This window comes from Giraffa tippelskirchi, chromosome 13, assembly GCF_054371585.1.
Source record: "Giraffa tippelskirchi isolate mGirTip1 chromosome 13, T2T-mGirTip1v1.2.pri, whole genome shotgun sequence".
Taxonomy (NCBI): Eukaryota; Metazoa; Chordata; class Mammalia; order Artiodactyla; family Giraffidae; genus Giraffa; species Giraffa tippelskirchi.
The window spans coordinates 14,418,701-14,445,749 of record NC_137287.1 but is presented as its reverse complement, the minus strand read 5'-3'; the positions used below and the strand labels follow the sequence as shown (position 1 = coordinate 14,445,749).

Here is a 27,049-nt window from a genome sequence, read left to right as displayed (position 1 = left end):
TTACAACAGAAAATTTTTTTATTCTTTCTGGAACATGAGAAAAATTTCGGAGTAAACATACACAGACCCTCAAGGATCTGTAGTACTTTTGCTGAATAAGTCATGGTAAAGTTCAGCCACACAAACAGGTGAACTGACATTGTAAATGCAGAAAATTCAGGATATATAGTCAGAAGGAAACTTTTGAAAGAGTTAAAAAAATCTACTTTATTTTCTAAAACCTTGATAACTTTCGTTTTAACTAAATGTTAGTATGTAAGGCATAATATTATCATCCAAATGTTACTCATGGTTTCCCATTATTCTCTGACTCTCTTTCACTTCTGAAGTTTTATTCCAATAATAGTTTTACAAGGCCTAACATAAAAGTATAAGAGTTATAATCAGAAACAGCATTTTATTTAATAAAAACTATCAAGAAATCATTATCAGTAGAATTTTATAAGGAATATGAGCATAAGGATTAGCTTTTTGTAATAATGCAAATCCCCTACTTCTATTTAGATATGAAATAATACATATACTTGGTCACCAGAGTCATAGGTAGGACTATGGTAAAAGAACTTCCACAGCTAATCAACACTTTTACACTGTGGTACACAAATCTTTGATCTTCTTTCATTTTAGGAAATATTTATTGAGCGCCAGTTCTGCAATACTTGTGTTCTAAACCTTGATGAAAGAGCATCTAACAAGATAATCAAGTTACATGCTGTCAAGGAGCTTACCTTCTAGCAGGAGAAATTACACAGCAAGTGAACAAATTTTAAAATTCAGCATAATTTCAATCAGAATTAAGTGCTATGAGGAAAATCTCACAGGAAGATGAGAGAGAGAGTGAAAGGGCTCTACAGCACACAGAATGGTAAAGGATTATTTCTTACGCTCTTTGTCCTTCTTTATACTGGTGCACACCTGACTCTGCAAGGTTCCAGAGGAGGCCTTCATTTTATGAAATGTTAGGATTTCTTCTTCCAATTGTTTTTTCTCTTCCTCAAGTCTCATTGTCTCCTCTTCTTGGATCCTCTTAAGATGTTCAAACTTGTCCTGTAGCTGTAAAACAAACCCGCAGTTGTGACTCAAAGCACCTTATTGGGGGCACATCCCCAAGAACATGCTTCTTTCCTTCTGATTATCAAACCTACCCTAATCATTAGAATAGCACTTGATCTTAATAGTAGTCTCAAAAAGTACCTCTGCTGGAGTCATATCGCTCGTAAATACATTTTCAGATCTGAGGGCAAATGAGCATCTACATACAAGGGCAAGAAGAAAGATTGGAAAGGCTGGGGATGTGAGATTGTGGTATTTATAAATGATAGCAAAATCATTGAGAAAACTTTTTACTTAAAGATGTGCTATATGTATATACATACATACATACAATGGAACATTACCAGTTTAAATAAAAAAAAGAAACCTTGCCTTTTGAGACAACGTGAAAGGACCTGGAGGGTATTATGCTAAGTAAAATAAGTCAGAGGTAGATAATAGATAAGATAGAGAAAGAGAAATACCATATGATTTCACTTATACCTGGAATCTAAAGAACACAATTCAAATGAATAAACATAACAAAACAGAAACACACTCATAGATACAGAGAACAAACTGGTGGTTGCCAGAGAAGAGGGATGAATGAAATAGGTGAAGAAGATTAAGGGATACAAACTTCCAGTTATAAAATAATAAGTCATGGGGATGTAATGTACAGCATACAGAATATAGTGAATAATATTTTAATAACTTTCTATGCTGACAGATGGTGCATGCGTGCATGCTAAGTTGCTTCAGTCGTGCCCGACTCTGTGTAACCCTCTGAACTGTAGCCTGCCAGGCTCCTCTGTCCATGGGATTCTCCAGGCAAGAATATTGAGTGGGATGCCATGCCCTCCTCATTGACAGATGGTATTTAATATATAGAAATATTGACTCAATGTTGTATATCTGAAACTGATATAATATTGTAAGTCAATTTACACTTCAGTTTAAAGAAATTCAAAAAAGCTGATTCTCCAAATGCTCTAGGAAAAAGAAGATTACAGGCAATCATTTTTTTAAAGGCTGCATTCACAACTTATACGGTAAATAGCTACTTTTTGAAGAATAGAAGGTATCCTTCAACAAAATCATCTAAACTCTTGAGATGAAACCCCCAATTTAATAGGACACCTAAACTTGAATACGGATTATATCAAACTAGCAGGACTTGCCTCTTTTTCAGCTTCTTTAAGTGCTGTTTCTTTCTCCTTTACTCGCTGCATAAACTTCTGTTTCAACTCTTCTTCTTCCCTCTGACATTGCTCCAAGAGCTCCTGCCTTTTGGCTTCATAGATCTCTTGAAAACTAAAAAGAAATGTGTGTGCTCTTATATTAAAATGTTAATATAAATAAACATGTAAAAATATATATTGTATATTAATAATATGTAACATTGTATGGAAAAAACCCAAATGAACTTTTTGGCCAACCCAATATAAACAACTCATATAACTTGAAAACAAAATACCAAACAACCCAAATTAAAAACAAGCAGAAGACCTAAATAAACATTTCTCTAAAAAAGATATACAGATGGCCATCAGGCACATAAAAAGATGCTCAGCATTCCTAATCATTAGAGAAATGCAAATCAAAACTATAATGGGGTGCCACCTCATACCAGTCAGAACTGCTATTATGAAAAAATCTACAAATAACAAACGCTGGAGAGGGTATGAGAAAAAAACAAAATAAAACGTCACTGCTGGTGGAAATGTAAAGTGGAAGAACCACTACGGAAAACAATATAGACATTCCTCCCAAAACTGAAAATAGTGTTGCTATATGACCCAGCAATCCCACTCTTGGGCATATGCCAGAACAAAACTATAATTCAAAAAGAGACCTGGACCCCTGTGCTCATAGCAGCACTATTCACAACAGTCAAGACACAGAAATAGATCTCTGAGTTCTACAGGAACCAAGGCTCCTACCCGGGTGGAGGATGATTACCTCAGGCTGAGCACAAGCATATGGACCCCAGACTGGCTGAAACCAGAAGGCTGATGATTGAACACCATCTTATTACCTCACCACCAACCAATAAAGGGAGGGTTACACACCCTACAGCCCTCCTCCCAAATTTTGCCTATAAAAGCTTCTCTCTTTGGGATTGACATGGAGGGTTTCAGCACATGTACATATTGTGTATGCTTAGTCGCTCAGTCATGTCCGACTCTTTGCAGTCCCATGGATTGTAGTCTGCCGGGCACCTCCGTCCATGGGACTCTCCAGGCAAGAATACTGGAGTGGGTTGCCATGCCCTCCTCCAGGGACATGTACATATTGGAGGCACATAAATGAGCCCTTGCATTATGTTGCTCCTGCTAACTCTCCATCGAGGTCTGAAGATAATGAAAAACCACAAGATTCAGATGGCCCGGAATATGAGAAGCAGAGCTATTCTCATTCCAAAATAATCACATCTCACAGTTGTAGGGGATTTCCAAGTCACCTATCATCTTGTTCAAGTGAGATCTCCACTCACCTAACTGGCTGGTTGTCTGGACCCATATCAGTAAATCCCATTATGTGAAGTCTGTTGCACCTGTAACGTTCATAGTGACGAGTGTGAGTCTGTTCTTTCAAGTCTTCCATATGTGTACAAAGAAGCATATCCCGGAGCTTAACAAAGTCACAGTGGTTTTCATTTTCCACTAGGCAGAAAAATAATAAAGCCACAAAGCTTATTATCAATCCTTATCACTCGGTAAGTATTCTTGAATGAGCTTAGAACATTCTGAATAATAGCTATAAATCTTTTAACCATGTAAATGTGCTTATATGGTACATGTCAATTATATATATAGTTTATTTACAGACCAGGAAATTTGCTTTAAATTTATTAGAGACTAAATAAGAAACAGTGAAATAATATGTTACATTATATTAGTATATAGCATCAGTTCAGTTCAGTCACTCAGTTGTGTCTGACTCTTTGTGACCCCATAGATTGCAGCATACCAGGCCTCCCTGTCCTTCATCATCTCCCAGAACTTGCTCAAACTCATGTCCATTGAATCAGTGATGCCATACAACCATCTCATCCTCTGTTGTCCCCTGTCCTCCTGGTTTCAATGTTTCCCAACATCATGGTCTTTTCCAACAAGGAAAAGACTCTTCTCAATGAGTTGGCTCTTCTCATCAGGTAGCAAAAATATTGGAACTTCAGCTTCAGCATTAGTCTTTCCAATGAATATTCAGGACTGATTTCCTTTAGAATTGACTGATTTGATACTCCTTGTAGTCCAAGGAACTCTCAAGAGTCCTCTCCAACACCACACTTTGAAAGCATCAATTCTTTGGCACTCATCCTTCTTTATGGCCCAACTCTCACATCCATACATGACTACTGGAAAAACCATAGCTTTGACTATGTGGACTTTTGTCAGCAAAGTGATGTCTCTGCTTTTTAATATGCTGTCTAGGTTTGTCATAACTTTTCTTCCAAGGAGCAAGAGTCTTTTAATTTTGTGGTTTTGAAACTTATATAGCATAAGTTTTCTTTAATAATTTAGTATTTTTCAAATGAATATTCTCAAGGTATTTTACAGAGCATTAACAAAGAAGATAATTTCACTAAATTAAATAATTTAAATCCTGCTAACGTAAAGGCCTTAACAATTGTACATGATGTAGTTATTAAATTATATTTGTATACCATATGTATAAGAATGAATTACTCACTTTTCAGAATCACTCAATAAATTCACATGGCTCTCTCTTGTGCCTGTCATATCCAAAAGACTGATCACAATATTTTGGGTACTGGGTATGATATTGTAACCAAATATAATATTCATTAAAATATGTTGCCTTTAAGTACATTTAATAAATTTAAAAATTTATAATACATTAATTGAAAATAACATTTGGAACATTACCTCTACAGATAGAGATAATCCAGTCCCCAATAATTAGTATCACAAGTATATGAATCAGACAATAAATGACTGTTATGACAATATTCTAACTCATCATGATGCTAGATAACTAATATAAATGTATAGGTATAATTTATCCAAAAATAAATCATATTACTTTATTTTTGAAATAGTTTACCACCCCTTTTACTAGTAACCACTTAAAAGTGCTTTATAAATTGGGTAGCAATTAACTTATATAACATGTTTCAAGTACCAATATTTATGCTTCCATGTTGTCAAAGTTCTTTTTTTCAGAGAACTTCTCAGCATTCTGAATATGATAGTTTAGCACCACAGAGATAACCTGCATATGGCAGACTGGGGTCAATGAGAAGGTTCTGCTCAGTTTCTGAATTTTTGCCTAAAGTACAAAAAAAGTTCCAGAAAATTCCCATGAGAATAAATTATAGTCAAAATAATCACTATCTCAAATGAAACAGAATCTGTGTGCTCCTTATCAGTAACTGTTAATTTGCTGTTTAATGAGAGTTACCAATATTGACTCAAGTTAAAATATTTTGTTTTATATGTTTATAGTTATATTTTACATAATTTTGTAGTTATATATATTTAAGCATAATCACTCCAGAGCAAGCCTTCTCATGGAGGTTTGTTATGTTTACCTTGTAAAATTCCCCAGGGGTACTCACGTCCCCTGACTGTCCTTTTTCCAAATTTCACTTCATCCGTACTTCCTACCACAGCAAAAGGTAAGAGGTCCTAGAAAGTAAGAACAATTTTCATCATATTTTCTTATACCAATATGACTTATTCGGTTACTCTTATTTCTGTTATGGAAATAACAGAGACAAGAGTATATAATAAGTTTATCCAAACAAGTGATTTACCCTGCCTCAGATTTTATGACTTAGCATTAAATATGTGCAGATTAATTTCTATAAGCATTGTGTGAGATCCCACTTCTTTTTAACATAATATTAGAAGTCTTAGTCACAGCAGTCACAATAAAAATAAATAAAAGGTATCTAAGTTGGAAGGGAAAAATAAACTGTCAGTATTTGCAGATGATATGAGACTTTATACAGAAAACTTTAAGCCTCTACCAAAAAATCACTAGAAATAATAAATGAATTCAATAAAGTTGAAGAATAAAGGTTAACATACAAGTTTCTACATGTTGCTTTTCTATTTACTAATAATGAACTGTCAAAAAGAGAAATTAAGGAAACAATCCATTTAAAATTGCATCAAAATGAATAAAATACCTAGAAATTGGCTTAAAAGAGGAGGTGAAAGACCAGTATTCTGAAAAATATCGGACACTGATGAAGGAATATGAAGATGACACAAATTAGTGAAAAAATATACCACGTTCATGGATTGGAGGAATTAATAATGTTAAAATGTTTATACTACTCAGAGTAATCTACAGATTTAATGTAATCCTTATCAAAATACACATGACATTTTCCACAGAACTAATGGAATTAGTTACATAATACATAATAAAATTGTATGGTACTGCTAAAGAGCTCAGATAGCCAAAGCCATCTTGACAAAAAAAGAACAAAACTGTAAGTATCACATTCTTTGACTTCAGACTATACTATAAAACTACAGTATCAAAATAGTATGGTACTAGCACAAACAGACACACAGATCAGTGTAACAGAACAGAGAACCCAGAAATAAAATTACACACATATGGCCAATTAATCTATGACAAAGGAGGGAAAAATATACGATGGGAAAAGACAGTCTGTTCAATAAGTGGTGCTGGGATAACTACATGATAACTACATAGCTAATATGTAAATGAATGAAATTCAAACTTTTCTCATAAGATAGACAAAGATAAATACAAAATGAATTAAAGACCTAAATGTAAGACCAGAAACCATGAAATTCCTAAAAGAAAACTCTAGGCAGAACACTGACATAAGTGGTCCCAATACTTTTTAGACCTTTCTTCTCAGGCAAAGGATACAAAAGCAAAACTAAACAAATGGGACCTAACTTAACTCAAAACCTTTTGCACAGCAAAAGAAACTGTCAAAAAATGAAAAGACAACCTACTGAATTGAAGAAAATATTTGGAAATGACATATCTAATAAGGAGTTAATACCTAAAATATATGAACAGCTCATACAACTCAATATCAAAGCAAACAACCCATTTTTTAAAAAGGGCAGGACTTCCCTGGTGGTCCAGTGGTAAAGAATCTTCCTGCCAATGCAAGGGATATGTGTTGATTCCTGGTCAGGGAAGATCCCACACGCTGTGGAGCAACAAAGCCACTTGTGCCACAACTACTGAACCTGCGCACCTAGAGCCCGTATGCTGCAACATGAAGATCTAGCACAGCCAACAGATAAATACATAAATAAAATTTTTAACAAATCACAATGCAGCCTTTCAGGAAAGGCTATTGTCCTGCAGTTTGGCACTAGCATTTCATTTGGGATTCCAAATAACTTGATTTGAGGAGAGAGGAGCCTCACCAGACTTCTTTGAGATTAACACCATGCTTCGGGGTCCTTTGTTTGGCAGGGAGATTAGCAAAATGAGTAGCGCATTATTTGGAAGATAAGCATGGGCAATTTGGAGATGTATATGCACAATATTTTGCCCAAGAATTGCATCTGAAAAACAAGCAGAGTAACAGTGTTCTGTTGCCCAAGTGCCTTTTGAAATTTACAGGGAATTCCAGAGACACTTGAGTGTGGGCAGGTCTGTAGACAGTATAACAGTGACCTAGAAGACCCAAGAGACCTGTTCAGGTTTCCTATCAGGTAAAAACTTGATGTAATGACACTAATATTGGCTTCTTTACCATTCTCAAGTAAAAGTGGAAAGCAGCTGCCCATAACAATCTACATATCTTACTAAAGAAATCCATGTCAGTTTCTAATGTACTCATGAACTATAATAAAGATGACTATACACACACACACACACACACACACACACACACAAAACCACAGTGCGATAGCAACTCATATCCATTAAAATAAGCTATCTTTAAAAAAAAAAGAAAGAAAATAACAAGTGTTGGTATGAATGTGGATAAATTGGAAACTTGTGCACTTTTTGTGGGAATGCAAAAATAGTGAAGCCACTATGGAAAAAAGTATGGTGGTACCTAAAGAAATTAAACCTACAATTATCATACAATCCAGCAACTCCACTTCTTGGCACATACAAGAATTGGCCCAAGGGAATTGAAAGCAGAGACTCAAAGAAATATTTGCACAGGTAGGAAAGGACAAATATTATATAATTCTATCTACTAGAAGTAGATAGAATTTGAGTAGTCAAATTCATAAAGTTGATGGAAGGAATAACAGGGAATTATTATTTATTGCAGAACTTCAGTTTTTCAAGATGAAAAAAGTTCTGTGGATATAGTTGGTGGCAATGACAGTAGCGCAACACTATGAACAGATAATGCCACTCAACTGTGAACTTTGAAAGATTTAAGTTGGGGACTTCCCTGGCATTCCAGAGGTTAAGACTTTGCCCTCAAATGCAGGGGTTGCGAGTTTGATCCCAGGCCAGGGAGCTAAGATCCCACATGCCTCACAGCCAAAAAATTCAAAACATAAAACAGAACCGTAACAAATTCAGTAATGACTTCATAAAACCGTAACAAATTCAGTAAAGACTTTTTAAATGGTCCACGTCAAAAACATTTTAAAAATTTTAAAAATAAAAAAAATTAAAAGTTTAAAATGGTAAACATCAGTCTACGTATATTTTACCACAATTTTAAAACCTCTTAGAAGGAAGCATAAGAAAATCTTTATTACCTTGGATTTGACAAAACATTTTTAGATATGACATCAAAAGCACAAGTAACAATAAAAATAAATAAATTGGACTTCATCAATATTTTTAAAAAGCCTATGTTTCAAAGGACACCAGAAATAAAATGAAAGAAATGACCAATAGATTAGGAGAAAATAATTGCAAATCATGTATCTCATAAGAAACTGGTATCTAGAATACATAAAGAACTCTAACAACTCAAAAAAAAAAAAAAGAGCTCAATTAAAAATGCACAAAGGATCTGAATAAATTTTTCCCCTGGGAAGATATGCTAATAGCCAATTAAAACATGAAAAGACCAAATACTATATAATTCCATTCATATGATATCCAGAACAGAGGAATCTGAAGAGAAAGATGTTGATTAGTGGTTTCCTAGGGCTGGTGGAGATGAAGGCTGACAGGCGGTAGGAGAGAAAAGCTAAAGAATATGGGGTTTCTTTTTTGAGATAATATTTCTATTTCTATTATATAATAAAAATGTCCTCAGTTTGGTTGTGGAGGTGGCTGCACACATTGTGAACAGACTAAAAATCATTAAATTGTATACTTTCATGGGTGAGTTATATGGTATGTGAACTTTATCTTTCTAAAAGGATTTTTAAAAGAATAAAATGCTTCTTAAAATAAAATAATTGATTCTCAGCAAATATTTTTCAAAATCAAGAAAAATAAACATTTTCCCACACTGGATTTTGGGGAAAAATACCTTATTTATAGTCTTTGTCAGATACAAGTGACACTATATTACTAACATTGTTGTTCAGTTGCTAAGTCATGTCCGACTCTTTGGGACCCCATGGACTGCAGCATGCTAGGCTTCCCTTCACTATGTCCTGGAGTTTCCTCAAACTCATGTCCATTGAATCACTGATGCCATCCAATCATCTCATCCTCTATCGCCCCCTTCTCCTCCTGCCCTCAATCTTTCCCAGCATCAGGGTGTTTTCCAATTTTTTCTGTATTACTAGTAAGGTTACTTATAAATTATATTTTCATTCCCCCCATCGAATAGAATTGAGAGTCAATAGTTAGAAGCTTACATTCATTGAGGAGTTCGTGTGAGTGGTAGTTTCATCATCTGATAGGAACTGATATATCTGAATGCCATTACTAACCAATTCATTCATTATCTCACACTTAAATGTCTGTAAATCACTTTTAGAAATTGCATCTGCTTTGGCAATCACTGGTACAGTGTTCACCTATTAAGAAAGAAGCAAAGAAAAACTCACCATTGAGAACTAATTTTTAAATGTTATTTTTTCAGTCAAAACCTCACAATATCTGACAACACATTTTCATAACCAAATAATCCCTAGCTTTTGACTTCTTCATAAAATTGCTTTCCAAAGTCATCAGTATTTTTGACGATTAAACTTTAATCAGAAATCGGGTTTAGAAGGCTCAGTTTTTTCTCTTCTCAAATTTTCTTACACTTTCAGTGCATCTGGGTTTGGTAAAAAGTAAGTAGCAAAATGAGTATGATCAATTTGATTTCTTATTCAATTGAGTATTAAAATGTCAGAAGAGACTTTTCATCAACATTGTAGAACAGATCAACTTTGTCCTTCTACTTATCATTCATTTGCACCATCTAAGGCCATTAAAATAGCGTTAACCCAGTTCCACCAGTGGCCTCATAAAAATGGGAAACTTGGACACACAGAGACACCACGTGTGTGTACAAACAAAAGATCATGTGAGGTGACAGTGAGAAAGCGGCCATCTACTTCCTGAACTGAGAGGTTTCAGAAATAACAAAACTTGGTGACACTTTCTGGATCTGTAAGAAAATAAATGTCTATTGTTTAAATCACTTTCTACTGTTAAATCACTAAGTAACATTTTGTAATGGTATCTCTAGAAAACTAACATAAATGTTTTAAAGATTAACAGACAAAATGATATATATGTGAAGTCACTCAGTCGTGTCTGACTCTTTGTGACCCCGTGGACTGTAGCCTACTAGGCTCCTCCGTCCACGGAATGGTTGCCATTTCCTTCTCCAGGGGATCTTCCCAACCCAGGAATCGAACCCGGTCTTCTGCAATGAAGGCAGACTCTTTACCATCTGAGCCACCAGGGAAGCCAAGTTCTTGTGTGCAAATGCTTTCAAGATTTGCACTGTTTCTTAGGCTCAGTAGTTGTGGCACATGGGCTTAGTTGCTCCGCGGCATATGGGATCTTCCCGGACTAGAAATCGAACCCATGTCCTGGACCACTAGGGAAGTTCAAGATTTGTATTGTTTCAAAATAAGTAGCAAATCTTGACAGGCTGATGGATTTACCAAACGCACCTTGCTGTCAATGTTCTTCATGGTTAATATATCAAGAGACTTCAGAGAATGTCCTGTAGGTGAAATGAAGTAAAGGCACAGATGGATGCGGGAATCATGGTAGTCACCTAAGGAACGTTTAATTTTCAATTCTTCTTGAAGATAGGACTCAAATTGAGCATCTAGGTAGTCAACAATTGGCTGGTAGCTGGAAAAAAAAAGATTATTCAAACATTTAACATAACAGATTAATACCTGACGTCTGTGATTTTATCATTTACTACATAGCGAATATGTGCACTCACTAGCTTGCCCCAGCAATTAAAATGCTCATAACATGTCCTTACAAAGAAAACAATTATAAACCAATAAAAAGGCCCATTATTGGACTTGACTGGTGGTACAGTGGTTAAGAATCTGCTTGCCAATGCAGGAGACATGAGTTAGATCTCTGGTCAAGCAAGATTCCACATGCTAAGGGTCAGCTAACCTTGTGCAGTGTAACTGCTGAGCCCACACTCTAGGGCCGGTGTTCTGCAACAATTGAGCCTGAGTGCTGTGACTACTGAGCCCACATGCCTAGAGCCCATGCTCCACAACAAGAGAAGCCACCACCACAAGAAGCCTGTGAACCACAAGGAAGAGTAGCCCCAACTTGCTACAACAAGTGAAAGCCCGTGAGCAGCAAGGAAGATACAGCACAGTCAAACTGAATAATTTTTTTTAAGGACCCACTGTTTACAGAAAAGGCAAAATGCTCTCTCAGTTCAATGCAGTCCCAATTAGAATTCAAGTTTTTTTGTATGTATACATATATATATATAAGTGCAAAGAACCAAGAATGCTCAAGACATACTGAAAAAAATGAAGAAGATATATTCTTCCTATATTAGGACTTACTGTGAAGCTAAAATAATTAATACAGCATGGTATCAGCCCAAGGATAAATTGACTAAAGCACAAGAGAATTTTTGGATGTGATACAACTGTTCTAGGTCCCAGCTGGGGAGGTGGATATACAGCTCAATGCATTCTTAAATGTAAGTCAGACACTATAAAACTCTCAGAGGAAAACATAGGCAGAACAGAAATCACAGCAAGATCTTTTTAGACTCATCTCCTAAAGTAATGAAAATAAACACAAAAATAAACAAAGAGGACCTAATTAAACTTAAAAACTTCTGCACAGCCAAGGAAACCATAAACAAGACAAAAAAAGACAATTCTCAGAATGGGAGAAAATATTTGCAAATGAAGCAACTGACAAAGAATCAATCTCCAAAATATGCAAACAGCTCATATAGCTCAATATCAAAACAACAAACAACCCAATCAAAAAATGGATAGAAGAACTAAGTAGACATTTCTCCAAAGAAGACATACAGATGACCAAAAACAATTGAAAAGGTGCTCAACATCACTAATTATTAGAGAAATGCAAATCAACAATGTAGCACCTTACACTGGTCTGAATGGCCATCATCAAAAAATCTACAAGCAATGAATGCTGGATAGGGTGTGGAGGAAGGGGAATCCTCTTACACTGTTGGAGGGCATGTAAATTGATACAGCCAGCATGGAGAATAGTATGGAGGTTCCTTTAAAAATCTAAAAATAGAACTACCATATGACCCAGCAATCCTACTCCTGGGCGTATACCCAGAGAAAACCATAATTCCAAAAGATATGTGCACTCCAGTGTTCACTGCAGCACTATTTACAACAGCCAAGACGTGGAAGCAACCTAAATGACCATCAACAGAGGAATGGATAAAGAAGATGTGGCAGATATATATAATGGAATATTACTCAGCCATAAAAAGAAACAAATTGTACCATTTGCAGAGGTGTGAATGGACCTAGAGACATACAGTGAAGTAAGTCAGAAAGAGAAGAACAAATATTGTATATTAACACATATATGTGGAATCTAGAAAAATGGTACAGATGAATTTATTTGCAAATCAGAAATAGAGACACAGACGTAGAGAACAAATTTATGGACACCAAGGGGGAAATGGAGGGGTGGGATGAACTGGGAGATTGAGATAGACATATACACGCTCCTATGTATAAAATGGATAACTAATGAGAATCTCCTGTATAGCACAGGGAACCCTACTCAGTGCTCTGGGGTGACCTAAATAGGAAGGAAATACAAAACAGAGGGATTGTATATATGTGTTGGAGTAGGAAATGGTAACACATTCCACTATTCTTGCCTGGAAAATTCCACGAACAGAGGAACCTGGTGGGCTGCAGTCCGTGGGTCAGAAAGAGTCAGACGTGACTGAGCAAATGAGCACACAGCACATGTATGTGTATGGCTGATTCACTTTGCTGCATAATAGACAAAAATGCATCATTGTAAAACAACTATACTCCAATAAAATTTCTTTTTAAAAAGTCAAGGACAAAAAGTAAATTTTGTAAGCAGCCACAGAAAAGCAACTCATCACATATAAAGGAGCCCCCATAAGACCATGAGCCAATTTCTCAGCATAAAATTTGCAGGCTAGAAAAGAACGGGATAATATAGTCAAAGTGATCAAAAGAAAACACCTACCAACTGTCTTTCAGAAATGAAAGAAAAAAAATATTCCCAGACAAATAAATACTGAGGAAGTTCATCACTACTGCTGCTGCTGCTGCTAAGTTGTTTCAGTCGTGTCTGATTCTGTGTGATCCCATAGACGGCAGCCCACCAGGCTCCCCCGTCCCTGGGATTCTCCAGGCAAGAACACTGGAGTGGGTTGCCATTTCCTTCTCCATCATCACTACTAAATTTGCCTTAAAAGAAATGCCACTAGATCTACCTGAAAAGAAATGCTAAAGGGAGTTATTCAAGTTGAAACAAGTGGACTCATTACAGTTACACAAAAGCAAACAGGAGTATAAAACTCAATGGTAAAGGTAAATACAGGTAAATATAGACAAATAGAGAATATTGTAACACTATAATGAAAAAGGTAAGTTAATCACTTTTACCTATAACATAGAAGTAAAAAGAAAAAAGCATAAACAACTATAAATACAAAAATCTTCAAATGGATGAATAACATAAAAATATGAAGTTTGATATCAAAAGTGAAGAACAGGTAAAACTGTAAGATTGTGCATGTGATTGAAGTTGTTATAAGCTTAAAATAGACTGTTATAAAATGCTTTATATAAGACTCATGAAAACCACAAAGAAAATACTTGTAAAAGATACATAAAAGAAAAAGAGAAAGAAAGAAAACATAGCATTACAAAAATCAACAAAATACAAAGAAACTAAAAAGAGGAAATGAGGAACAAGGGAACTACAAGATAGACAGAAAACATAGAGAAAAATAATAATAGTAAGTCATTCCTTGTGAATAATTACTCATATGTATTACTATATACTATAGAGTATATACTATATATAATTATTTGAAAAGAGTGAAAAGTGAAAGTCGAATCTGACTCTTTGCGACTCTGAATTCTCCAGGCTAGAATACTGGAGTGGGTTGCCTTTCCCTTCTCCAGGGGATCTTCCCAACCCAGGAATCAAACTGAGGTCTCCTGTATTGTAAGTGGATTCTTTACCAGCTGAGCTACCAGGGAAACCCATTTGAAAGGAGTAAACTCCCCAATCAAAAGACAAAGAGTGGCTGAATGGATTTAAAAAACAAAAACTCCAGCTATATGCCATCTAGAATAGACCCACTTTATTATTTTTTAATTGAAATACAGTTGATTTATAGTGTTGTGCTAATTTCTGCTGTACAGCAAAGTGATTAAATTTTAGATATATTCTAGAAGAACACTACTTTTTAATATATGGAGAAAAAAAGCAAATTCCTTGAGATAACAATAACTTTTAAAATTAAAATAAGAAAACACTCACCTGGCTTCCTTGTTTATTTGATCACCATAGCCCACTGTTTCCACAACAGTTAATTTCAACCGAACATTGTTATCCTGGAGTTCATATGTCTGAATTTTAAGTCCAACACTTGAGTGAAAATGTGAAGATTTTGTGTCTTTCAAATTAGTATTGAACAGTGTGCCAATCAAGGTTGATTTTCCAATTCCAGTTTCCCCTGTACGAAAACAGATACATCATAAGGGCATAAGATGTCTGTGAAGTAACACCCTCTCCCCTCCCTAGAATTGTTTACAAAGGGTCCCAAATACTTCAAAGACTAGAATGTCCTTGAAATATATATGATATTTCTGACTCCATCCATCATTAACATAATATGGAAAGATAATATACACAAAGGTGTATCAGATTTTGAAGAGCACTGAAACACTTAAAGAAAAAATGTCAAAGTAACACGGCTAAGAAGATCCAAACCAATACAAACACTGAGACATAGTCTTAAAGTAACAGCCCCAGTGTTATGCTGCTTAAAGTAAGTTAAAATGAACAATTAAGAAATAATTCATGGGAGGGGTTTGGCACTTACCCACACAGAGAATATTAAAAAAGAATCCCTGTTGAATAGATTTGTCCACCAGCTGATGAGCCAAACAATCGAAACCAAAATGGCCAAGCATATTTAAGCAACGGATATTATCTTCTTTTTGCTTAAAGAAAAAAATAATATTTTGATTAGATAGAAGATATCACTTGACAATGACTATATTAATATGTCAAAGAAATGGAAATGATTATTTGAGAAATGATATCATTTCATATGATCATTCAAATGATCAAATATCTTTTGAGTATCATACTTCAGACAAGATGCAAATGAAGTAAATTTATAAGAAGAGAGACCACAACCAGAAATATAGATTTTTGTCATCATTTTTATAAATAATGACACTATCTCCGTTCACACTCAAATAGACTTATGTTTCTAAGTTTAAAAGTAGGAAACTAAAGACATACCACAAGAAAGTCCAGTATGTTACTCTACAATAATTATTTTTGTGGAAAAAAGAAAACAACATTGTTTCATTTCATTTCAGTTTGGTAATATATTCAGGAGATCTAGCATATGTCAATACATGTAAGGAAATCAAACTTTATTTGAATTTTTTAAAAAGTAACTAAAAATTTTGACTTCGTATTTGTGATATGCCTCTGAGAATTTGTGTTCTGTCAAGTCGTTAAAGGAATCCACTGCTAATAACACCAACCTAGAAACCCAGAAATCCATTAATAATGTATTTATTATACTTTATTATTTTTATTTTATTTATTTATTATAATTTATTACACATAAATTTACCAATTGATTATTTTTAAAAGTGGAAAATAATTCAAAGAAGGCTTATTAATCTATACTAGCCTCAGCCCTGGAAACCTCTCCCAAACAACTAGAAATTTTCACAAATGCTTTATGCAGAAAAGTGTTTGCTGTAGCTCTCTAACATCCAAATATATGACTCCTTGAAATAGAATATCCAAGTAAATGATAATATATTTATTCACGTACACACTGGGGCATTCTTAAGTCATTAGAGATATTTATAAAAAATGCTTTAATAAATTGAAAAATACATGAAACTCTTTAAAGAGTAAGATATAAAATTGTGTGTACAGGCCTAACTTTTGATGATAACTTAACAGAGTTAACTTAACAGCATTTTACCTTTCCTTACTTAACAACGAGAACAACTGTTTGAAGGCATTGGAAGAGAAAGAAAAGGAGGCAGAAACAAGAATAAATTAAATTCTGGAAACAAGTTAGCATAATAGGTGAAACTAGATTTATCCACATACTCCCATGAAGCAACTCCCTAGTAAATAAGAAACTTGAAACGCAGAGCTCAAGCAGAGAGTGACGATCTTGAGCTGGGAAATCTAAGGTTAGAATTTGGGGCTGCCAAAATACAAGGATACAGAGAAAGAAATCTTGGAAGAGCAAGCCACAGCATGGGGAGACCCAAATTTGCAGACTTTAAAACACTTGGCTGAGTCTAACTCTTTATGTGCAGGCGTGACTGTAAAGAGCCCAGTGGAAACTCAGAGAGGAATTGGCATTCTAAAAACGCTTAGCTGGTATTTTAGCAGTGGTTCTGGGAAGACCCAAGGGGACAGAGTTTGGAGTTTAAGCTTCTTCCCAGTTAGACAAGTTTCATCAACACTTTAGATAAACATTTTTAACTTTTTATTTAAATTTGTAAAAGGACTTGCTATAGGATCAAGGATCATGTTCTAAGTTAAAGAGTTACTCCCAAGTCAAAGGGTACAACGAAGGTAAATCCACCTTTACAAAGAATATCATGACTCAACAGGGTCCAAATGACTTGCCAGTAATGTAACTGCTAAAACAAATTCACTACTCTTTAGAGAAATATAATAATAGAACTTAGACTTTCTACAATGTATAATCAAAATTACTAGATAGGAAGAAGCAGAAAAGAATCTCTCTCACAGCCAAGGACAAACACAATCAATAGAAACAGCCACACAGTGAGGAATTGGCAGATAAACACTATAACTATTATGAACATGTTTAAGAATCTATAGAAAAAGATGGGTATAATGGATTAAGTGATAGGTTATTTTGTTTTATTTTTGGCCACATCACTTGGCATGTGGGATCTCGTTCCCCGACCAGGGATTGAACCCATACCCCTTGCACTGGAAGTATGGAGTCTTAACTACTGGACCACCAGGGAAATCCCAATAGGTAATTTTAGATACACAAAAGATGATGATATAGTTGTTAGTTGAATTCAGTTCAGTTCAGTTCAGTTGCTCAGTCATGTCCGACTCTTTGTGACCCCACGGACTGCAACACACCAGGCTTCCCTGTCCAAAACCAACTCCCGGAGCCTACTCAAACTCATGTCCATCACGTTGGTGATGCCATCCAACCATCTCATCCTCTGTTGTCCCCTTCTCCTCCTGCTTTCAATCTTTCCCAGCATCAGGGTCTTTTCCAAGGAGTTAGTTCTTCGCATCAGGTGGTCAAAATATTGGAGTTTCAGCTTCAGCATCAGTCCTTCCAATGAATCTTCAGGACTGATTTCCTTTAGGATGGACTGGTTGGATCTCCTTGCAGTCCAAGGGACTCTCAAGAGTCTTCTCCACACACCACAGTTCAAAAGCATCAATACTTTGGCGTTCAGCTTTAGTTGAATTAGTACATGCTAAATGAACAATGTAGGGTAGGGATAGGACTCTACCAGGGTCCTATTTGGTCCCAATCAGGAATCCAGGCATCAACCAAGGATTAATTAATAAAAATTCCATGGAGATTTTATATTTAAAGAGAGCATACAGAGCAATACTAAACTGAAAATACAATCAAATAAGAAAAAATTTTAATTTGCTAATTTTTGTGCCTTTAGTGGGGTTTAATATATGTGGCAAATTCTGAGTTCTCTATTCAAAGAGAACATTCTGACCCATAAAATCTGAAGGTGATATGAAACAATAACAGATTTGGATGCTCTATTGTCCTCTCTGTCCTAGACTCCCTTGTGATAGGCTTTGCTCATTTTAAAAACTGCAACTTAGGGAGGTACCAGATCAAAGTGTCCGAAGAACAAAATATAGCCCATTTTCTTATCAGGAAAAGATCAGAAACCTTGGCTTCATTAGCACTGAGTTTTTACCCACAGAACAAATAGAACAAGCAAAGTTTTGAATCATCACAATTACTTAACAAATGTCTTCTGTTGGGCTGAAAGTTCTTTTTTATAATATATATTTTTATAAAATTCTAATATAATTTATGTAGAAAACTTCAATATTTCAAGTTCTACTAATTTAGCCTTTATGATCATGCAAATCTCTTTCTTGATTTCACCTTTGCATCATCCACAGTAAAACAAATTAAGAAGGTATATAAGGTATACATAAGGTAAGTATATAAAAATATAAGGTTTAACCTACCATGAAAAGGATTATTTCATATGCATTCAAGTGAAACTGAAATGCTAACCATACATTATTTTAATCTCAGATGATAGCAAGGACATACAGACTATATCTAGAAAATGGGATACTGCATCCAAAGTCAGTAAATTACAAAAGACTCTACAAGCTCTGAGAAGCCCTGATGTTTACGCTGTAATCAATGAGCTTTCCCCAGTCATATGGGGAAAGGTAGCTGAATAAGAAAAGTCATTAGTCATTGTGAGCCTTTGGGACAGTCACTGACACCTGTTTTCTCTTCTATAAAATGAGAACATTTGACCAGGTAAGCTTAAAATTCTTTCACACTCTAATGTTCTATAAGTCAGAGAGTTTTATTTATGAAGAGCATATAATTTCAAGGAGAATAAAAGCCATGCAGAAAAAGTTAAAAATATTTATTAATATCACACTAAGTGCCGAAATTTTAGAAAAGTCAATTAAAAGAATATAGGAATTTGGAAGAAGGATAGATGACTGTTAACACGGAGTAGTTAAAAATAATTTTTAAAGATGGCAGATTGGCTCTTGAAAATAGGATAAGATTTGTATGGAGGAAGTAGATATTACGAGCAAGAGGGAAATATGGCAAATGAACAATGTACTATTTGCCCTTGTGTTGTAAAGAACTTGCCTACCTAAAGGAAAAGACTTAAATTGGGAAAACTGAAGAAAAAGACTTAAATTGGGAAGACTTAAAAGATAAAAAGGAGAGTTTTTGGATATGAGGCTAAGGAATATGGATTTTATCGAATTAGTAATGGGCAGTGGCTGGAGATTTGAGTCAGAGAATAACAGAAGGAAGAAACATTTCAAAAAGATGAATAAGGCACTAGCATGCAAAGTGGACTTGGAGAGGAAACTACACCCGTGAGTTGGGAAGCCCCTTTCCTTATAAAAGTGAGTGGTAGGGCTTCCCTTGTGGTTAGTGGTTAAGAATCCACCTACCAATGCAGGGGACACAGGATCGATCCCTGGTCAAGGAATATCCCACATACCTCGGGGCAACTAAGCCCGTATGCTACTTGCTTCTTCCTCTTTATGCTTTTAAACTATTTCTTCCTCTTTATGCTTTCAAACTATTTCTTCCTCTTTATGCTTTTAAACTACTGAGCCTGTGTGCTGCAAGTACCGAAGCCCTTGTGCCTAGAGCCTGTGCTCCGCAACAAGAGAAACCACCACAATGAGAAGCCCGTGCACCACAACTAGAGAGTAGCTGGGGCTCCCCGCGACTAGAAAAAGCCCACATGTAGCAATGAAGACAGCAATGCAGCCAGAAATAAATAAAATTTTCTAAAATGAATGGTAATACAATTACTAGTGTGAATGAAAAATATAGAGAATGAGGAGGCTTTCTGGGAAAAAAAAAATCAAAAGAACTTGACCACTAATCAGGTATAGATACTATGATCAGTAATAGGAAAATCAGAAAAGGAAGTTAGTACATTTTCATGTGAGGACAAGATAAGTTTGAATTTTGAAAATTTAATTCTAAAGAAAGTAGAGAAATACTCTGAAGGCGATTATATATATTTGAGCACAGTGGAGGCTTGAAGAAAGATAAAAAAGAACAAGAATGCGACATGGGAAAATGCCCACTCTCAGAAGGTGAAAAGAGAAGCCTAAAAAGAAGATGGAGAATGACCAGACAGGAAGACAGAAAAAAGAATCAATATAGTGTCAACTATAAAAATATTGTGACAGATGAGAAAACTATGGAAAAATCCAAAAGAATTAAACACATCATGTTGCATTTACAATCCATGGCTTAGTGGCAAGTGAAGCTTGATAAAAGCATAAAGAGGAAGAAGCAAGAAACTCAGATGATTATAAAGGTAAAAATTTAACATTGTAATATAACTGTAGAGGAAAAAAACCCTAGGGTGGTCAGCGTATCCAGATAAAGGATGGGCAGTCTGAACTTATCTCTGTGGGAACTTTCCTTGGAAATTCATCTTCTGCTCTAAGAAGGACACTAGAACACTGTACATCATCTCACATTTTGCATAGTTTCTGGTACATTGTTGGTGCTCATTATAAATAGCCTGGAAGGAAAGGGGCAAGAGAAGAAAGAAGGAAAAGAGAAAGGGAGAATGAGAGGAAGAAAAGGGAAAAGAGAGGCGAGAGGGAGAAATGAAGATAGGATTCCAAAGGAGACTGACAAGGCTAATAACAGAATTTAAAACATTACGTGAGAAGAGAATAGATGCAACAGCATGTGGTAATGGATGCTAACTAACCTATTATGGTAGTCGTCTTGCAATAAGGACTTCCCTGTAGTTCAAAGGGTTAAGAATCTGTCTGCAATGAAGGACATCAGGGTTCGATCCCTGGGTCGGGAAGAGCCTCTGGAGAAGGGAACGGCAATCCATTCCAGTATTCTTGCCTGGAGAATCACATGGACAGAGAAGCCTGGTGGGCTACAGTCCATGGGGTTGCAAAGAGTCGGACACGACTGAGTGACTAATGCATATAACATATACAACATCAAAGCATTATGTTGCAAACTCAAAACTAATCCAATGTTATATGTCAATGATACCTCAATTTCTAAAAAACTATGTAATAAACTGAAAATTTGAAGGTGAGCAAAAGAAGCATTTTAGAGGGACAGATCTGAAAACACATGAAGACTGTCCTATGGAAAAAGGATTACATTATTTTGTGGCATTCAAGGGAATGGCAAAAGGGGACAAATTCCAAAGGACTAATTTATATGCAGAGTACATCATGAGAGACGCTGGGCTGGATGAAGCACAAGCTGGAATCAAGATTGCCGGGAGAAATATCAATAACCTCAGACATGCAGATGATACCACCCTTATGGCAGAAAGTGAAGAAGAACTAAAGAGCCTTCTTGATGAAAGTGAAAGCGGAGAGTGAAAAAGTTGGCTTAAAGCTCAACATTCAGAAAACTAAGATCATGGCATCTGGTCCCATCACTTCATGGCAAATAGATGGGGAAACAGTGGAAACAGTGGCTGATTTTATTTTGGGGGGCTCCAAAACCACTGCAGATGGTGATTGCAGCCATGAAATTAAAAGATGCTTACTCCTTGGAAGGAAAGTTATGACCAACCTGGACAGCATATTAAAAAGCAGAGACATTACTTTGTCAACAAAGGTCCGTCTAGTCAAGGCTATGGTTTTTGCAGTAGTCACGTATGGATGTGAGAGTTGGACTATAAAGAAAGCTGAGCATCGAAGAATTGATGCTTTTGAACTGTGGTGTTGGAGAGACTCTTGAGAGTCCCTTGGACTGCAAGGAGATCCAACCAGTCCATCCTAAAGGAGATCAGTCCTGGGTGTTCATTGAAGGACTGATGTTGAAGCTGAAACTCCAATACTTTGGCCACCTGATGTGAAGAGCTGACTCATTGGAAAAAGACCCTGATGCTGGGAAAGACTGAGGGCAGGAGGAGAAGGGGACAACAGAGGATGAGATGGTTGGATGGCATCACCAACTCAATGGACATGAGTTTGGGTAAACTCTGTGAGTTAGTGATGGACAGGGAGGCCTGGCGTGCTGCGGTTCATGGGGTCGCAAAGAGTCGGACACGACTGAGCCACTGAACTTAACTGAACTGAATTTTATACAATATATGAGAAGGATTTTCTCATAATTAAAGTTACGCAAAAACTAAATGGATCTACTTAAGCCTTGAATTCCAATTTAAGAGAGAGATACCAGGCATCTTCATATGTTGGTGGCTGGAGTGTAAACGTAACTTATAGAGCATTTTGATAATTACTATCAATTTAAATAGTATATACTATCTGACCCAACAATTTCATTTCTAGGAAAATATTTCATCATGTACATAAAAAGGTATATAGGAGCATATTCAAAGCAGTATTGTATAGAATAACAGAAAACAAAAACAAAGCCAGAAATTACCTTATAGCTACCAATAGGGGACTGGTTATTGAAGAAAAGTATTTACAACAGTAAAAGAATAGAGCTATTAAAAAGAATAAGATTGACCTGTACGTGCTGACATAAAAATTTGTCCGAAGATTAGACTAGTTATTGCCTGTAAAGAACCAGACTGAGAAGAGAATTTTCTCTTTCCTACTGTTTGAATTTTTCTTTTAATAATGTGAGAATGGTATTTTTAATTTCAAAAGGGAGAATAAACTAAGTTGCCAATTGTAAGGGGTTCAAGAAAAGGTTGGAAGGTTACTTGTTAAAGCGTTTGTAGTAAACATTTATATATCAGATTAAAGTTTGACTAATTGACCTTGGGGATCTGCCTATTCTAAAATGTTATCATTTTAATGTCATGTTAACCAAGCAGCACTCACCATGATTTAATGCATCAGAGAGGCCAAAGATAAAATGGAATGGGCATAAGCTAGTTTAGTCACTGAGATAGGACTCTGACAGTAGATGTGATACCAGCAAAGCCCACTAGGGTCCCCAGGAAAAGTAAGATGGAATCTAGGTGATCAAATAAGATGTAACCTCTTTTGTGCTTAGTCTAGTTTTGCTTGCCTAATGGGGCCAAATGCAGAGGATTAGAGTTCCTGGTTCAGACCACTGCACCCAACACCCCAATCTGGTACACCATATGGAGAAGCACTGTGCACCGTACCTCAATCCAAGATGACGACAGTGTAAAAAAATATGATAGTTTGATTTAAACTAAGATCTAGAAAAAACATGCATGTTTGGAGGAAAAATTCAAGAGAACCATTATTAAGACATAAGCAGCCACTACTTAACATAGGTCAGTATTCATGGATCTATTTGACATTTTGACCAAAGACAGTTCTAAAGCCCAGTTTTCACTCATTCAGACATGCTACTTTCTTTTAGTGCAAAATTTTATGTGAGGTACTATGTTTTCCCTAGTAGAGAGGCTCATCTTAAAATTGAACTTGGTTCAATTTCCCACTCAGTAATTAAAAAGCAGCCACCCTGCCATTTTCTAAAATAACTTCATTTAAAAATTATTTATTATCAGTACCTAAAGTTTCACAAGCATATGCATCAAAGTAGTACTGTTCTTCGCACCTACTAGGAGGTTCTGGAGTTTTCATTTTTTATTCGTTGGACTTAGAATAGTCTTGAGGAAGGGGATATATGTATACTTATGGCTGATTCATGCTGTCATACAGCAGAAACTAATACATTGTAAAGCAATTAACCTTCAATTAAAAATAAATGTTAAAAAAAAAACCCTTACCCCCCCCCCAAAAAAAAACTGCAATAGTCTTTTGCACTACTAAAAATGTCTGCAAGAGTTCCCTGGGGGTCCGGTGGCTAAGACTATATGCTCCCAATACAGGGGGCCTGGGTTTGATCCCTGGTTGGGGAACTAGATCCCACATGCTGCAACTAAAGACCGCATGCCGCAGCTAAGACTCAGTGCAGCCAAATAAATAAATAAAATAAACATATTAAAATGTCTGCAGATGCAAGAGATATACAACAGTTATTTAAACCATCATTGATATTTAACTCCAATCAGAACCCAGAAATAAATCCATGCACCTGGTCATAGATTAATGGTCAATTAATCTGTGACAAGGCTTCCCTGATAGCTCAGTTGTTAATAATCCGCCTGCAATGCAGGAGACCCTGGTTTGATTCCTGGGTTGGGAAGATCCTCTGGAGAAGGGATAGGCTACCCACTCCAAGGGCTTTCCTTGTGGTTCAGCTGGTAAAGAATTCTCCTGCAACGTGGGAGAACTGGATTAAATCCCTGGGTTGGGAAGATCCCCTGGAGAAGGGAAAAGGCACCCACTTCAGTATTCTGGCCTGGAGAATTCCTGGGTCACAAAGAGTCAGACACAGTTCAGCAACTCTCACAGCTTCACAATCTATGACAAAAGAGGCAAGACTACACAATGTAGGAAAGACAGTCTCTTCAATAAATGGTGCTGGGAAAACTGGACAGCTACACCTAAAAAAAATGAATTTTTATCATTCTTTAACACCATACACAAAAGTAAGCTCAAAAGGGATTAAACACTTTAAGTGTGAGACTGGACACTGTAAAACTCCTAGAGGAAAACATAGGCAGAACATTCTCTGACATAAATTACAGCAATATCTTTTTTGATTGCTCTCCCAGAATAATGGAAATAAAAACAAAAATAAATGGGACCTACCTAAACTCAAGGACTTTTGCACAGCAAAGGGAACAATAAACAAAACAAAAAGACAACTCACAGATTAGGAGAAAATATTTGCAAATGATGTGACTGACAATGGATTAGTCTCCAAAATTTACAAAGAGCTTGTGATGTTTAACAGAATCAAAACAAACAACCCAATCCCAAAACAGGCAGACCTAAACAGACATTTCTCCAAGGAAGATATACAGATGGCCAAGAGGCACATGAAAAGATGTTCAACAGCACTAATTATTAGAGAAATGCAAATCAAAAATGCAATGAGATATCACTTCATGCCAGCCAGAATGACTATCATCAAAAAATCCACAAATGATAAATGCTGGAGAGGGTGTAGAGAGAAGGGAACCTTCCGACACTGCTGGTGGGAATGTACATCAGTATGGCTACTATGGAGAACAGTATGGAGGCTCCTTAAAAAACTAAAAATAGAACACCACATGACCCAGCAATCCCACTCCTGGGCCTATATCCAGAGAAAAACATGATCTGAAAGGATATATGCACCCCAATGTTCATTACACTATTTACAATAGCCAGGACATGGAAGCAACCTAAATGTCCAATCAGCGTAAAAGTTAATTCATGCCCCAAAATAATAAAGATAAGCCTTTATCAGCTAGGTGTATATCAGTTTACTGAATCAATATTTTGAAAATACACAATCTCGTTGAAGTACACAATGAAGAGTTCTCTTTGAAAGATATACTCAACTGTATCTTCATCATCGGGTATTTGTGTGGAGGTACACATTGGTTTTTCTGCCATGTCGGATTGAAGGAGCTGAAAACAAAGAAACAAAAACCTTAAAAAGATGAAAAGGCTACATTCCTACAATATAATTTAGATCAATAAGAGAACCCAATATAGACGTTATCCCAGATTTTGGCTTTCAGTCCACACTATTGACCTGTTCTAAATTATGGTTATTTTTCTAGTTAGGCTTCTATATAATAAAAAAAATTACACATAACATTCAACTTGTAACATACAGTGATACATTTAATCATAAACACACAAAACACATCTGAAGAAAGGTAAACTCCATTTTGAAATCAAAAGGACACAGTTCATTCTTCTTTAAACGACTCTCTGGTCATGAGAAACGGAAATAGGGAATTTTGCTTTTCTTTTTCCCTTTTTTTTTAGTGTAGTCACCATGGACTGTAACCTGCCAGCCTCCTCTGTCCATGGGATTCTCCAGGCAAGAATACTGGAGTGGGTAGCCATTCTCTTCTCCAGAGGATCTTCCCAACTCAGGGATTGAACCCAGGACTCCTACATTGCAGGCAGATTCTTTACTATCTGAGCTATCAGAGAAGCCCATAGTTAATTTACAATATTATATAATTTCAAGTGTACAATAGTGATTCAATATTTTTATAGACTCTACTCCATTTAAACTTATTACAAAATAATGGCTACATTCCCCTGTGCTGTACGATATATCCTTGTTGCTCATTTATTTTATACATACTGGATTGGGAAGAACCCCTGGAGAAGGGAAGGCTACCCACTCCAGTATTCTGGCCTAGAGAATTCCATGGACTGTATAGTTGATGGAGTTGCAAAGACTTGGACATGACTGAGCGACTTATACATACTAGGTTGTGTCTCTTAAGCCTATATCCCTATCTCACCCACCCTCCCATTCCTCTTAAAAAGTGCTAAAAGAACCAGAAAGACACTCATAATTACTTAACTTTCCAGAGTATCTTATCAGCAGAGGCTGAGGTATTAAGAATGTACTTACTGAAGGAAAACTGGGAAAGCAGAGCTTCTAAAAATCTAAATGACTCCCATAGACATGGAACTAAATTAATGATAGCTCTCATTTATGAAGCACTTATTATGCACCTAGCATTGTGCTGAGTGCTTATGCGCTTTTATTTTAATCCCCAGAGTAAATATGAGATACACGTATATTCATCGCCATATGCCAAAAGAGAAAATACAGAATCAGAAAAATTAAGGGACTTACTTGCTCAAGATTTCAGCTCTGTCGCAGACACAGGTCTGAACT

At 36.0% G+C, this 27,049-nt stretch overlaps 1 protein-coding gene across 3 annotated transcripts; it reads right to left on the bottom strand.

Moving 5' to 3' along the window:
* SEPTIN14 (septin 14) lies at nt 1–27,049 on the bottom strand. Of its 3 annotated transcripts, none has more exons than XM_081558171.1 (10): nt 27,008–27,049; nt 25,741–25,809; nt 15,476–15,596; nt 14,907–15,106; nt 11,058–11,237; nt 9,801–9,962; nt 5,591–5,687; nt 3,530–3,698; nt 2,214–2,346; nt 1–1,053 (listed from the first exon to the last, which is right to left on the bottom strand). In XM_081558171.1, the coding sequence occupies exons 5-10, from the start codon at nt 11,076–11,078 to the stop codon at nt 874–876; spliced, it is 762 nt and encodes a 253-aa protein (XP_081414297.1). In that variant the 5' UTR covers nt 11,079–11,237; nt 14,907–15,106; nt 15,476–15,596; nt 25,741–25,809; nt 27,008–27,049; the 3' UTR covers nt 1–873. The 3 variants fall into 3 exon arrangements, with proteins under 3 accessions (XP_081414297.1, XP_081414294.1, XP_081414295.1); XM_081558168.1 differs by having other exon boundaries at nt 11,058–11,244; nt 14,911–15,106; XM_081558169.1 differs by lacking the exon at nt 9,801–9,962 and having other exon boundaries at nt 11,058–11,244; nt 14,911–15,106.